The sequence below is a fragment of the Hemicordylus capensis genome, chromosome 13, assembly GCF_027244095.1.
Source record: "Hemicordylus capensis ecotype Gifberg chromosome 13, rHemCap1.1.pri, whole genome shotgun sequence".
Classification (NCBI taxonomy): domain Eukaryota; kingdom Metazoa; phylum Chordata; class Lepidosauria; order Squamata; family Cordylidae; genus Hemicordylus; species Hemicordylus capensis.
The window spans coordinates 1,447,834-1,462,757 of NC_069669.1; the positions used below are offsets into that span (position 1 = coordinate 1,447,834).

General features: G+C 54.1%; 1 protein-coding gene across 4 annotated transcripts in view; it reads left to right on the plus strand.

The window, feature by feature from the left end:
• Positions 1 to 14,924, plus strand: part of PKD1 (polycystin 1, transient receptor potential channel interacting) — a 107,286-nt gene that overhangs the window by 79,266 nt on the left and 13,096 nt on the right. For all 4 annotated transcript variants that reach the window (XM_053275937.1, XM_053275939.1, XM_053275938.1 and 1 more), the window contains exons 22-36: positions 317 to 461; positions 977 to 1,579; positions 2,484 to 2,652; positions 3,170 to 3,422; positions 5,625 to 5,820; positions 8,899 to 9,069; positions 9,438 to 9,581; positions 10,423 to 10,633; positions 10,951 to 11,077; positions 11,172 to 11,288; positions 11,844 to 11,893; positions 12,135 to 12,337; positions 12,554 to 12,662; positions 13,901 to 14,019; positions 14,677 to 14,879. In XM_053275937.1, the coding sequence (XP_053131912.1) occupies positions 317 to 461; positions 977 to 1,579; positions 2,484 to 2,652; positions 3,170 to 3,422; positions 5,625 to 5,820; positions 8,899 to 9,069; positions 9,438 to 9,581; positions 10,423 to 10,633; positions 10,951 to 11,077; positions 11,172 to 11,288; positions 11,844 to 11,893; positions 12,135 to 12,337; positions 12,554 to 12,662; positions 13,901 to 14,019; positions 14,677 to 14,879 (2,820 nt within the window). The remainder of the gene's footprint in view (positions 1 to 316; positions 462 to 976; positions 1,580 to 2,483; positions 2,653 to 3,169; positions 3,423 to 5,624; positions 5,821 to 8,898; positions 9,070 to 9,437; positions 9,582 to 10,422; positions 10,634 to 10,950; positions 11,078 to 11,171; positions 11,289 to 11,843; positions 11,894 to 12,134; positions 12,338 to 12,553; positions 12,663 to 13,900; positions 14,020 to 14,676; positions 14,880 to 14,924) is intronic.

Genomic DNA, 14,924 nt, shown 5'->3' on the forward strand with positions numbered 1-14,924 from the left:
GGGGGGGAGAGAGGAGCCCCCCAAGCGGCTGCCGGGACATGGCCTCCAGCCTCCAGTGGAGCCAGCTCCTTCGGACAAGCTGCTCCTGGTTGGACCTTTTCCAAAGCACGGAATAAATGTGGCCTTCAGGGAGGGAGGCAGGCAGTCCTTGTGCAGCTGGGCGTCCTCTTGACCCAGAGGCTCTTGGCCCTGGGGAGTGAATGAAGGGACCAGTGGCCCCAGCGCAGCCCAGAACCAACCCGTCCCCTGCTGAAGGGCAGCCCTGAAGGCTCAGGACGCGTGCCAGGCTGACACTGGGGCATTTCTGGATCCACAGGTGGCCCACAAGGAGTTTGTTTGCCAGGCTTGCCTGACCAAGACCTTGCAGAAGCTGGAGGACATGATGGTCATTCTTCAGGGAGAGACCATGCAAGGGACCGTGACGCCCACCGGCATTGCGGACAACATCCTCAACATCATGGGTCAGTTCTCCAGCTCCCTCCTTGGAGCAATGGTAGGAAGGGAAGGAGTGGTGCGGAGTCCAGCCAGCTATCGTTCTCTCTGGTTGCCTGTTTTTAAGTTGCCCCCCCCTCCACCCCACCCCCATCAGCTTTTCTGCAGGGAGGAGGGAGCAGAGCCTGAAAACATAATCAGGGAAACTGAGGGGATAGCAAACGTTTAATTTGTGGGTACAGTCACCTTAAGTGGCGCAGCGGGGAACTGCTTGACTAACAAGCAGAAGGTTGCCGGTTCGAATCCCCGCTGCTACTATATCGGGCAGCAGTGATATAGGAAGATACTGAAAGGCATCATCTCATACTGGAGGAGGCCATGATCAACCGCTCCTGTATTCTACCAAAGACAACCACAGGGCTCTGTGGGCACCTGGAGTCGGAATCAACTTGATGGCACACTTTACTTTACAGCTTTAGCTGACTGATTAGTTGCAGTGCTTCGTTAAACGTTGCAGCCCCAATCTGTCTTCTTGGCATTGCAGGAGACTTGATCCACCTCGTCAACACCGCCTCGCAGGAGTCCAAGCCGCAAGAGCTGCTGCTGAGCGGGCAGAACGGTGTGCAGGTGGCCTCCAAAGCATATGCCCTCTCCACCGACCTGATGCGGATCCTGATGAAGTCTCGAGTCCTCAACGAGGAGCCACTCAAGCTGGTGGGGAGCAACATCACGGCCAGGGGCAAACGATCCGACCCTCGCCGCCTGCTCTGCTACAAGGACACCCCCGACTGCCAGTTCTCCATCCCTCCGGCGTTCAGCGCCACCTTCTCCGACCTGACTGACGTCGTCCAGGTCATGATAGGGGTGGACTACAACCCCTTCCCGTTCGGCTTCATCGCGAACTACACCGTCTCCTCCGAGGTGGCTTCGATGGAGTTCCAGGACAACAACGGGACGGAAATCCCCGTCGGGAGCCTGGATTCCGAGAAGGCCATCACCGTGATGGTCTTGGACCCCGGGGCGAAGAACATCACTGCAGGGACAGTTGTGGTTGAGGAAAGGAATTCGATGAATGTGGTGGTCACAACGGAGAACAGCAACAGGGAAGCAGGGCTGCATATCCAGGTCACCTTCAGCGTTATCAATGGTAGGCTTCCTAGGGACTCCTTGGGGATTCCTTGTATCTGCGGGACTGTTGTGATAATGTATGGTTTTAATAATTCCTTAGGTACAATGTAATGATAGTATGCATATAATACGTTGCATCTCAATACCTTTAGGGTGGTGGGTGGGCAAACTAGGCCCTCCAGCTGCTGTTGAACTACAACTCCCATCATCCCCAGCCACATGGCTGGGGCTGATTTGAGTTGTAGTTCAACAGCAGCTGAAGGGCCTGGTTTGCCCACCTCAGATTTTTATATATATATAAATTCACACACACACATACCCCTACTTGTATGCCCAATTAATCTATACACTTGGTGTTTCTTTTTATCAGGTTTCTGTTCACCCAGAGGCCAAGGGGGTAGCTAATAATAACAATAACAACAACAAAAATAATAATAGTAGTGGTAATAGTAATTAAATTGTGCTTTTCAAAGGCTGGCATCCAGACTAAGCCACACAGTAGGACTAGTCAAGCGTCACTCTCGGCATCTGTTTCATTTCAGTAGGGCTCCTCAGAAGGAGTTTAGTCTGGATGTCAGCCAGTGTTTGAAGCTTGCACATTATCCTTGTAATGCTTTCAGTAGCCCGGTAAGGTAGGCCAGGATGGAGGCTGAGAGGGAGTCTTTTGCCAAAGGTCACCTGGTATAGTCGCAGCTGAGCGAAGATTTCAGCCAGCGACTTGGAGTCAAAGAATTGGAAGGGACCTTGGTGGCCTCCTAGTTCACCTCCAGCTTCCTCGCTCTTAGCTGCCAACTCTGAAATGTCTACAGTTTGTGTGCACCCAACTCCAAACCCACATTAAGACGGGCCTTCATGCTTGATGCCCCCCATGGCGTCCCACTCGGGTCGTCTTTGTGAACGCCTCTCCCTCTGCCCCTCTCCAGACCGCTACGTGTCGAGCGAACCGGAGCCCTTCATAGCCGTCTACCTCCACCACTCGCCCGAGCCCAACGAGCACAACTGCACGGCCTCCAAGAAGATCCACCTGCACGACATGAATCGGATGCCGAGGGGGGACCACCGTTATTACACCTTCTTTGTCTCCCCTGCTGTGTGAGTGGCCCTTGCGTGCGGGAGCCGTGAAGCCTGGCGTGGGAGCCAGCCTGAACCCCCGGGCGGGGAAAGGGCCTGCTCTGGAGCCCCTTTGCCCTTGTGCATGAAGCATTTGGGGCAGGGCGGGGGAGCTTTCATGTCTGCCCAGCGCTGCCCCAGTGACCCTGGGCTGGTCACTGCCTGGATGGGTGGCCATTTGGGAGCCCCACATAGGCTCTCCCGAGTTCCATGGTTGGAGAAGGGCAGAATAGCAGAGTGGTTAATACTAAAAGAGAAGGACGCTTCCTCTGGCTCACGTCCCTCCCATGCTTGCTTCTGTATGGTGGACATATGGAAGCCGACACAGGTGCTTGGTGGGAGGTGGTGTTTGGCCCACGTCCCCCCACCCTGATCTGCCGGCTGGACAGATGTAGCCAGTGCCGTCTTAAGGACCCCTGTGGCTGGACTCGAGGTCAAGGGGGTCAACCCCCCGTCTGCCCAACCCTTTCCTTACCTCTCGGTTCTCTCTCTCGTGTAGTGCCGATGACACCGCGGGCGACTATTACCTGAACATCACCAACCACTTCCTCTGGTCACCCGTGAACGTGACGCTGGGCCTGTACAGCGCCTTGTGCCAGTACTTCAGTGAGCAGGAGGCGCGCTGGAAGACGGAAGGCATGACTTCCCTGGAGGGCACCACTCCGGAGAGGGCCGTGTGCTTGACCCAACATCTCACGGCTTTTGCTGCTAGTCTCTTTGTCCCGCCCCACTCCGTCCAGTTCATACGGCCTGTGAGTCAAAGCAAAGAGAGTTACGGTCAGAATGAATCAGAGGGGAACAGGCAGAACAGCTAGAATCAGAGGAGAGATGCTCGGAGAAGATTTTCAAATAATGGCTGCCACTGATTTCAAGGAAGAGTCAATTGAATGTCTAGAGGGCACATTTCTTGAGGTTCATGATCTCGGAACATAGTACACTTGCTGGTCACCTCCAGACTTGATTACTGCAATGCGCTCTATGTGGGGCTGCCTTTGTACGTAGTCCGGAAACTACAATTAGTACAAAATGTAGCAGCCATGTTGGTCTCCGGGTCATCTCGAAGAGACCATATTACTCCTATATTACAAGAGTTGCACTGGCTGCCAATAAGTTTCCGGGCAAAATACAAAGTGCTGGTTATAACCTATAAAGCCCTAAACAGCTTAGGCCCACGGTACTTAAGAGAGCATCTTCTTCTGCATGATCCCCATCACCCACTGCATACATCAGGGGAGGCTCGTCTGTGGCTACCTTCATGTCACCTGGTGGCCACCCAGGGACGGGCCTTCTCTGTTGTTGCCCCAAGACTTTGGAACGTGCTTCCCATGGGAATAAGAATCTCCCCATCTCTAGCAGCTTTAAAAAAGTGTCTGAAGACTCCTCTTTTTACCCAGGACTTTTAGCTTTTTAACTTTTAAAAATTTAGATTGTTTATTGATTTGTTTTAAACTGTTTTTAGCATTTAATTGATTTTAATGTTTTGTTTTTGTCTTGTTGTGAACCACTCTGAGACCTTGGGTTGGAGCGGTATACAAATACGTTTAAATAAATAAATATTAACACCGCATGTTCTCCCAAATGCTGGAAAGGTTGTGAAGAAGTTGGATCTTGCTATCACTCATGGTGGGCCTGCCCAGAAGTACAGAATATCTGGGGTCCAGAGTTGGCAAGTGTGGGGACATCCACCCAGTGCCCTTGAAAAAGGCCCCAAACTAGTCCTTTTGCGTCCAGTGGGGAGAGGCATTTGCCCTCCTTAAGAAATGACGAGCCTTTTCCTTGCAGTTAAACAGTTAATAGTTTCCCACCCCAGGAAAGCCCTGGCCTCCCTTCGTACTGGCATCAGATAAATAAGATGCAAAGGATTGCGTTAATGTCAAAACTGGCTCTTTCTCCTGAGGCGGGTTTACCTTAGAAGACCAGCGGCCAGTTTATTCAGCTTAAACATTTGTTATCACGGCTTTTTGGTCCGGATGCAATTGCAGCTTCTGAAACACCACCCTTGTGATTAGATTTGGCGCATTTATTGGATGTACCTCAGCCAGTAACTTTCTTTTATCAGAAATTTCTATTTTCCCAGATCAATGGTGTGTCACTTTGACGGCGTTCCCAGTGTTCATGAGAGCCACGCTGCCTGCAGGCTGGCCAGCAGGGTCTACCTGATAAATGGCCAGCCTGCAGGGCTGGGAAAGAGAGGAGTTCCTCTAAGCTGCTGCCGGGAAGCAGAGGCAGCTGTGCCTCTTTTGGCTCGTGAGGACTTGTATGGGATCCTGGCAGGGGCTTACCCACCAGCAGAGACCAAAAACGAGTGGGGGAGGAGGAAGCCGGGAGAACAGCCATGATTGAAATGCGCTGTGAAGGCATCCTGGGTGAAACTCTTGTTGGTGGCGGGGTATCACCACAACCTGTGTGCTCTTTCTGCTGCCAGTAAATACACAGTTATGACATTCTGTGACTCCTGCCAACTCTGAGGTACCAATGGCCAATCTCAACCCCTTTGGGTTGGGGAGGCAGTTGATGCCATCAAAGATGTTGATGTTCTCTTGGGTTATATCCCCATTGCATGGAGTGTAGCTTTGTATCAAGAAGTAGGGATCCTTTGGGCATGGAGAGTTTATAAAAATTATTATTTAACAGCGTTGGAAGGAAAATGTTACTCCTGGTTTGCAAATGTGGATAACTGGTATGTGTTCCTTGTCAACATTTGAACCGGTTCTTTTTGAACGGGATGGTAAAGAAGAGGATTCTTGGCAGTTTGGTCCAGTTTTAATGAACTGTTTGTATTGTGAAGATGTACATCCTTACAAGTTCTTATATATTATATATAAATATAAATAAATAAAAATACATATATTACGTGTTAGCTATTGTTTTTCCTTTTTCTGTCTACAGTGTTTTGATTATATCATTGCTTCATTTTAATTAAAAGGGGGGGCCATGCTCTTTCTCTCCCGCAGCCCCCAGGCCCTGGGCGCAACTACATTGTCTTACTGCTGTGTGCCATCTGTGTCGTGACGTACTCGGTGGCTGCCGTGATCGTGCACAAACTGGACCTGATTGACATTAACCGAGTGGGAGTGATTCCTTTCTGCGGGAAGAACGGGCTGTACAAGTACGAGATCCTGGTGAAAACGGGCTGGGGCACCGGGTCAGGTGAGTAGCTCCCATGCCTCCTGCAGTCTCAGATCAGAATCTGTCTGCCTTCCGCAGCGGCTGAAGGAGTTTGACTCATAGGGACATAGGAAGCTGCCATATTCTGAGTCAGACCCTTGGTCCATCTAACCCAGTATTGTCTACACAGACTGGCAGCGGCTCTTCAAGATTACAGGCAGGCGTCTCTCCCAGCCCTACTTGGAGATGCTGCCAGGGAGGGAACTTGGGGCCTTCTGCATGCAAGCAGGCATATGCTCTCCCTCTGAGCTATGGGCCCATATCTTTCAGAACCCACATGTAGTCTCCCATCCAAATGTAAACCAAGGACTTTATTTCGCAAAGGGGGGAAATCATGCTGGCTACCACAAGACTAGCTCTCCTCCCCAACTCATAATTAAGTCAGGGTGAAGGCAGACATCATCTTGTAAGTGCAAGAGTCCATCCATCAGATTCTTCACTTGTGGGGTGAGCCTGGTTTCTGCCCAAATCCCAGTCAAGGCTAGTATTTGAGAAGGATCAATTAACTGATATGTTAGCTATACCATCCAGAATATCTAGCTTTTACCCATGTTTTAAGATAAATCAGGGATTCCCAGCCTTGGGCCCCCAGGTGGTGGTGAGCTACAACTCCCATTTCAAGCTGATCTGGCCTTCCCATATTTTCCATAGCGAGAAAATCTCCAGGGAGTTATTCACACATGGCTTTATGCCGCGGGGTATCCAAGAAGTGAATCTACTTCATAGTAGATTCGAGGTAGTTTATTTTGGGGGATTAGATGGACAGTTCACCTAGCCGTGGGCTCCTCCCCGCACTCCCTGCGATCTTTCTCCTATGTGCGTTCCTACTGCTTGCTCCGGTTTTTTCCTCCAACCAATCACATCCCAAGAGGAGGCGCAAGATGCCTCCCTTCAGTATTAATATTTTTTTAGTTTGACAGCCAGCTGGATTTCCACAAAAGTGACAAGTCAAAACAACAAAACACTTAACCCCAACCTGCAATCTCCATTGTTAAGCTTCCAAACATCTGCATATGTGAGCTGTGTTCCTATGGTGACCAAACTTGAAAGCATAGGAAGACCCACATTTTGCTTGTGCTTGTATTTAACTCAGGAATTTCGCCCTCCCTCCCCCTCCCCTTCTGGACTCCCTTCACAGAATTGCATCAATCTGCCACAACCCCTCCTCCCGCCCCCAGTGCTTACACTTGCAAATCATTCAAAGAACACACCAGACTGAGCTGTCAAACTCTCTTTTGCTGACACATGGTGTTACAGAATTCCACCCAGCAGACTTTTTTTTTTTTAAACCCAAAAAACCGAAAGTGCAGGTAAGCCGAATTATCGGCAATGGCCCCTCTGCACATCAAAGAAAAATGTCGGGTTTTTTTCAAAAGCCGCTGGAAATACAGGATTTTAAAAAGCCAGACTTAGCCCATACTTTGGGCTAAACCAGAATGTGCAGCCTCGATTCGGGGGTGGGACGGGGGGTTGGGACGACAGAGTCATTTCTGTACTGGCCCCTGATAGCCCGCAGTGACTTTGGGGTGAATCCAGCTAATATGTGGACTGGCACACTACAATCCGGAGTGGATTCGAAATGAAAGTCCTGTCTGTAAAGCCTCCTGGGGGTCTTAATGGCTGCAGTAGGGAAGGTGTGCATGTGAAAGGTGCATGTTGAAGTCAGTGAGTGCACTTTGTCTGTTGTCGAAAGCTTGTCACCAGCAGAGGGAGAGTCTTTGGGGGGGGGTGAATCACAGTGGCCTTGTGACAAGATGTCTTGTCCTTGGAGACAAGATTAATCTGTGCATCTTTGGGAAGCTGTGTGAGACTTCGCTGGCAACTGGAACGAATTACACAAATGAAGCCCATTCGTGTCTATGTTTTGCACAAGTTTCTGCTTCTTTTGCTAACTGTGGTTAGCTTTAAAGAGCTAATCCTTATAGTTCGCTCCTCTGCGTCACTGGGGATTTTCATCGATTTCCGTCTGCGTGGGATGTTTTTATCTGACCCTCCCGCCCAGGAACTTGGGGCAGCACACACCAGCACCCTTCCATTTTATCTTCACAACAATCCTGTGAGTTAGACGGTTGTGCCCGCAGCGTACGTCCCCCTAGCTGTGAAAACGTACCTCCCTTTTTGGATTCTGCAGAGGATTTGATTGCTTGGGTTCTAAAACTTGGGTCCTCAAATGTTGTTGGGCTGTGACTGCCCTCTTCCCCAACTGCTGGAGCTTTCCTAGACAGCAGGCGTTACTGTGGGTTTGAAGTTACCCCTAAAAAGCGATGCAAAAAGTGTTTGTTTGTTTTTTACCCTAGATATAAATCCGGCTGCACTCTCATGTGCAATTTAAAAACCCCGAAATGTGTGTGAAGTGCTCCTTGATGGCTCACAGGGATAGCTCACTGGCCAATATGTGAATGCACCCCCTCCATTCTGGAGGAGATGCGAGCTAAAAGCTGGGTGTGGAAAACCTCCTCGGGATGGTGGGAGTTGTCCAACATCTGGAGACCCAAGTTCAAAAACCCCATTTTTGAGGATCCAGGATTGGGGCTGCCTCTTTGCCCCTTTCCTTTCTTGATTTTTCCTTTTCTTGAAAGCATGACTTGTAGGTGGCGATCACTCCCCATTTCCAGATGCAAAACGCAGGTAGAGGAAGGAGCCATGTGCCCAAATCCACAGAATCAAGAATCAGTCACAGAATTCCCTGCAAACTGAACAAAAGAGGCACCTTTTTCAAGTGGCGATTTTCTTTATTGAGCAGGGGGAGAGCAACTGGCCCTCTCCAACCCCAGCACAGCACCCCTCCAGTGGCTGTTGCTGGTGTCTGTCTTGCATTTCTTTTTTAGACTGTGGGCCCTTTGGGGACAGGGCGCCATTTTTATTTATCTGTTTGTATCTATGTAAACCGCTTTGGAAACTTTTATTGAAAAGCGATATATTCATCGTGTTCAAAGGCTGAGGGTAGGATTGGATCTGGATCCTCCTTTCATGTTCCATTTTGGTGCTCTCCCTCTCTCCCCCATCACATGGGACAAAGTGAGGCCACTTCTTACGGGTCTGCATCCTCCTCCTTCCCAGGGACCACGGCCCACGTGGGGATCACCTTGTACGGGATGGAAAATAAATCTGGGCACAGGCACCTGGACAGCGAGAACGCTTTCCACCGCAACAGCCTCGACATCTTTCAGATCGCCACCGAACGGAGCCTGGGCAGTGTGTGGAAGATCCGTGTCTGGCACGACAATAAAGGTGCGTCTGGGCAGAAGCAGTGGTGGCGGCGGGCAGGATCGCTATGGGCGTGGAAGCCATCACTCTCTCTCACGTCTGCCAGGGCGACCCAAGCTCTCTCCTGCTGCTTTGTAGGGAATGTAGTAAGTATTCCGGCTGAGCAGAGCTAAGCTCAGTGATAAAAATAATGGAGAGGACGCCGTAGCTTCCAAAGCCACAGGCCGGTTTCACATGCAAGCTTTGCTGTTAGGACTTCCGAAGTTTCCAAAACATTGTGGTTTGACATTTCTGAGGATTTCTGCCCGTGCGCACGAGTCAAAAGTAGGCGGAAGGGCTTGTCCTGACATTGTGCCTCCGTTTCTCTCCCCACACCCCGCCCCGGTGTCCAGGGCTCAGTCCGTCCTGGTACCTGCAGCACGTCGTCGTCCGGGATTTGCAGACCTGTAAGAGCTACCACTTCCTGGTGAACGACTGGCTTTCCGTGGAGAGCGAGGAGAACGGCGGCTTGGTGGAGAGGGAGGTCTTTGCTGCCAGTGAGTGAGGGCGGAGTCCGTTGCTGAGTGGGCAACCTGGGCTTAGAGCCACGGCGGCCAGCTTGGGGGCTCTCCGGCTGCGGTTCGGCTAGCACAAGAGGGCAGCTGCAATCCCGCAACAGCTGCAGGGCCTCGGCTGGGCCACTCCTGGCCGGAAGGATCCGGGGGAGCTGATCTTTGGAGGAGGCTCCGGGGAGGGAAGAAGACACCCAGGGCACCGTCTTGGAGGGAGCTGAGCTGGAAGGCAGTGGCCGTTTTCCACGGAGAGGGGAAATCGCCGCCCGTGCAGAATGCGTAGCGCTGAGCTCTGCTTCTGGGGAGAGGAAGGGCAGACCCAAGGAGGCCGCTTTCTCCGAGGGAACGAAGCGAGCTTCTAGTCTAAGGGCTCTAGGCCACCTCCAGCCTCAGAGGCAAGATGCCTCTCGAGAGCAGATGCAGGGGAGCCACAGCAGCAGGAGAGGTGAGACAACCCTCACATCTTGTTTGTGGGCTCCCCGGAGGCTGTCTGGCGAGCCATTGTGGGAAACAGGAGGCTGGACTCGATGGGCTTCCTTGGGCCTGATCCAGCAGGGCTGCTCTGATGTTCTTAGGAGAGGTCAGTGGCCTTTCTGACCGTGACATGATTTCTCAACCGTATCTGGTTGAGCTCTGAGGAGAAATGACGCGGCCGCGTCCAACAGGGTCTGGCCCTGAGTGGTTCTCCATTGCACAGGCCGTGCTCAGTGGCGTTCTCCATCCCGCACCGGCCATCCGGAGGGTCATTCCAAGGGGAGGGGCTTCTTGGTGGACTCTCCATGGGGCTTGGATCCAATGGGTTGCTTTTCCCTTCTCACCCCCACAGGTGAGGCCGACCTGAGGAGCTTTGTGCGCATATTTGTGGCTGAGCTGCAGCGGGGTTTCTTCGAGAAGCACGTCTGGCTGTCGCTGTGGGACCGACCCCCGCGCAGCCGCTTCACCCGCGTCCAGAGAGCCTCCTGCTGCTGCCTCCTCATCTTCCTCTTCCTCTGTGCCAACGCCGTGTGGTACGGTGCCGTGGGGGACGTCAACTTCAGGTGTGCTTGGCACAGCGGGGCGGCGGGGATTCTCCGTAGCAGCCCTTTGCTAGGATGGGCAAATGTAGTAGTAGCCCTTGGCTAGGATGGGGCCCCGCACCGGAGCCGCCCCCCCCAGTCTGTTTCCTTCTGGCGGGAGCTCAGATGAGTTCAGGTTAGAGGGGGAGGAAGCACCCTGGGGGTGAGACAAGCGGGTGAAAGAGAGAGAGAGAGAATGAACGGCCTGGCCGTTGATTTGCATGGAACGGTCTCGTGAGCTCTCTCGAACCTGATGTCAGACGCGGCCCGGACTGCAATCTCTCTCCTGCCTGTTTCAGCCCTGTGGCCATTTCCACCCTGCTCCCGGTCAGCGGCGAGACGGTCACGGTCGGCTTGGTGTCCAGCCTGGTCGTCTACCCGCTGTACTTGGCCCTCCTCTTCCTCTTCCGGATGGCGCGGAGCAAGGTAACCATTCCAGGAGTCTGTTTCGGCGGAACGGCGGCTCTGGGAACCAGTGGACTGTGGGGGCTGAACCCCAGTGTCGTCCTCGCTGTTGCAGGTGTCTGTCCGCCAGTCCCTGGCCCAGCCAGACCAGCAGTCCTTGGAGATTGACAACTACCTCGACTCCTCGCTGCTGGAGAGCTCCTTCTTCACCTTCCCGAGGCTGCCCGCGGAGGTGAGGGTGGCAACAGGGATGCATGTGGACCCTTTCTGGAGGGTGTCGCGCTGGTGGCCCTTGGGCAGCCACACGAGCGGGCCCTTTGAGCCTCGGCTGATTTCCTTCCCTTCTGCCTGGCCCTTCCTGCTGCTTGCTGCCAATGCGCCCATTTCCCCCATGGGAGGAGAGCTGGTCTTGTGAGTAGCAAGCAGGACTTGTCCCCTTAGCTAAGCAGGGTCCACCCTGGTTGCATGTGAATGGGAGAACTTGATGTGTGTGAGCACTGGAAGAGATTCCCCTTATTCAGGGATGGAGCTGCTCTGGGAAGAGCAGAAGGTTTCACTTTCCCTCCCTGGCAGCATCTCCAAGATAAGGCTGAGAGAGTTTCCTGCCTGCCGCCTTGGAGAAGCCGCTGCCAGTCCGTGTAGACAATACTGAGCTAGGTAGACCAATGGTCTGACTCGGTATAGGGCAGCTTCCTCTGTTCCCCATGGCACTCTCTGCGGCAAATCAAGGCAAAGGGGCTCAGAGAGCAGATACAAGTCTTGGCTGAGTGTCTGTCCTTCTCCACAGGCCTTTTCAGAGCAAACCAAGACAGATTTGTTTCTGGATGATTCAAAAAGGTAAGTGGGGGTGTCATGCTGTTCTCTGTGTCCCCCTCTTCTTCCTCTCTTGCCAAGCTTGTGTGGGAGAGAGGAGCCACTGAGTGTGGCCTCACTGATGTCCTGTCAATAGGGCCAAGCCAAGGAGCTGTTTTTGTTTTTGTTTGGGTGGGGGGGACACATATTTCTGGCAGAGGCCGCCGTGGGGCTTCCTCGTTCAGGGGCTCAGCGTCCCTTGGGGCTGTGCTTTGTTTCGGCCCAGCCTGATCCGGTGGCACTCCAGTGAGGCTATGCTCAACTGGCCGGACCTCCTGAGCGATCCCTCCATCATGGGCAGCACTATCCAGAAGCTGAAGAGGGGGAGGACCAGCCGCCACCTTGGCCTCGAGGCCCCTTTGGCCGCTGAGGAGGACAGCTTGTCGCTTGGCTTCCCGCCGGTCCAGCCCAGATACTTCTCCGCTTCCGGTGAGTGCTGGTCTGGGGGCAGCACACTTGGATTGTCCCCTTGGCTAAGCAGGGTCTGCCCTGGTTTGCATTTGAATGGGAGATGCCGTGTGAGCCCTGCGGGATATTCCCCTTAGTGGGGATGGGGCTGCTCTGGGACAAAACCCACAAGAGAAGCTCTCCCTTGGGCAGAGCCTGGTGGTGCGAACCCAGCCTGATCGCTGCTTCCCACTGCAGATGAAGAGCTGATCCGGCAAATCCTTGCCGAAGGTGCCGGCAGCATCTCTCACCCTCCGGATATGAGGCAGTGTCCCAACAGGGTGGAGACGGACCTCATCTCAGGGCTGTAAGTTTGCAGGGACAGAGGGAGGGAGCGGGGCCCAGAGGTGGGTCTGCAGGGGAGGCCGGTCTTGGTGTTTTAGCACCAGACTGGATGCGTGCATGAGAAGCAGGGCCCAGGCAAGAGGGAGGGCTGAGTTGCACAGGGCTTGGCTCACAATAACCCTGTGGGTGGACGGTGCCACCTCTGCGCCCCTCCCTAGTCTGCCGTGCCAATGAGCACGCTTGCCAGAGGGCAGAGGTTCTTAGCCTTGGGTCCCCAGGTGCCCTCGGACTCGAGGGGCAGAGCTGCCGTTGGACGAGAGGGTGCAAAGGTCCCTGGGCCACCACGGCACCCCCTCCCAGCTGGCTGGGAGCAGGACCTGAAGCCCCTCGCCCACTCCAGCCAGCAGGTGCTCTGTACACGAGCTGGCTGCTTGCTTTCTCTCCCTCGCCCGGAGGGAGGGAGGGAAGGAAGGAAGGAAGGAGGCACGCAGCTGGTGAAGAAAGTGCTCGCGACTGAGAGCGATGGTCATGGCCCAAGAGTCCCTCCCAGCTGGCCAGCACTTGGTTTGCTGGCTGGCGGCTTCCTCTCCCCCCACCCCCACCCCCACCCCCGTCGCTTGGAACAAGGCATAGAAAGAGAATTCAGCTGGTGGACCCCAAATGCACCCGCCTGCTGGGCAGGCCTGAGGGGCCGCGCTTCCCCTCCTCCTGGCGCTGGCCACGGCCCCTGCCTCGGTGTGCATCGGACACCAGCACAAGGGGCGTGGCCAGGATGGGAAGCTGGCACTGGGCCGTCCTTGAGCCGTTGCCAATCCTGTGATGTTTCTGCTTGGACTACAGCTCCCATCATCTCCAGTCACAATGGCCAAAAGGCACGATGGGTGTTTTAGTCCCACAGCACCTGGGGACTGAAGCTTAGGGACTGCTGCCAGAGGGCTTTCAGAAGGATGCCCTGTATCCGCCCCAGGTGGCGGTGCTTTCTCAGAGGCCCTGTCTGCAAATTTTTAATGTGCATTCATCCTGCCTGTTCCCCTCCCTGCAAAACCGGGGGGATGCGCCTCCCCCAACACACACACACAGTCGATGGGTTTCATATGGGGTGTCTTAACCTTGGGCCCCCAGATGCTGCTGGACGACAACTCTCAGAATTCCCCAGCAAAAGCCATTGCAGTCGAGGATTCCGGGAGTTGTAGTCCCGCATCATCTGGGGGGCCCAAGGTTAAGAAGCCCTGGCTTAATACATGGACTTGGCCCTGGCAGATCCAGCATGCTTGGGGAGAAGACGGAGACGATCATGCTGCAGAGACTGAACGAGAAAGGGCAGCCCGTAGCGGCCCCTGGCAGGGAACTGAGTCGCTCGGCCAAATCCACTCAAACAGGTAGGGGGACATCTTAAGCAGCGACCTGAAGACAGCCTGGTAGTCTGGGGCAGTGCTCAAAAATGGCGGGGGGGACGGGGGGGCAGCAAGGGTGTGGCCCTCTGCTGCTCAGCGAAGCCCGGCCCACCCTGCAGCTCCCGTGGCCTGGCCCCTCTTCCCTTCCCCCCCTTGGTGACGAGCTTTCTCCGAAATCCCTCCAACTTCTGCTGCTGCTGCTACACATATTTGCCTGCTGCTTTTCAAGAGAGCTCCTCAGGGTGGTCCTGCTGCCCTTGCCCACCTCACATCTCTGTGTGCCTTGGCCCTGAGACCTCTTCCGTGTCCCAGCCCCAGAGAAACAGATGAAAGATTCCTGAACCCTTCAAGGCCGGTGGGTGGGTGTGCAGCAGGAACGTTCTCCCTGGAGACGCTTGAGGACTCCCCTCCTGACCAGCTGCCTCCGTATGGCTTCTGTTTCAGAACGGGGGCTCTCGGGATCCTGGGGGAATTTTTACAGAAATGGGGCATTGGGTGCAGAATTCAGAATCTGGTGGATCTCCCCTTTTAATTAAAAGATGGTATTTATTTCTGGCTCTTACAGTGTGTGGGTCCTGCATAGCTCTTCCCTCCTCCCGCCGTCCCCATCTCTTGTTTCCTCTCGTCTCTTTTTGCCTCTAGCCATGGACCACGTCCACCGCCCGTGGCTGCTGCCCTTTTGGTGCTCGTACCTGGCCCACGCCATCGGCCTCCTCCTCCTCCTCCTCTGCTTTGGGATCTCCGTGTGGATCGGGGTGGGCTTCACCTCCAGCGTGGCCCTCATGTGGCTCATCTCAGGGATTTTTAGCTTCCTTGCTTCCTTTTTGCTCTGGGAACCCCTCAAGGTAAGCCCTGGTTGGTGGAGGGTGCCTGGGGGCAGATCTGGGCTC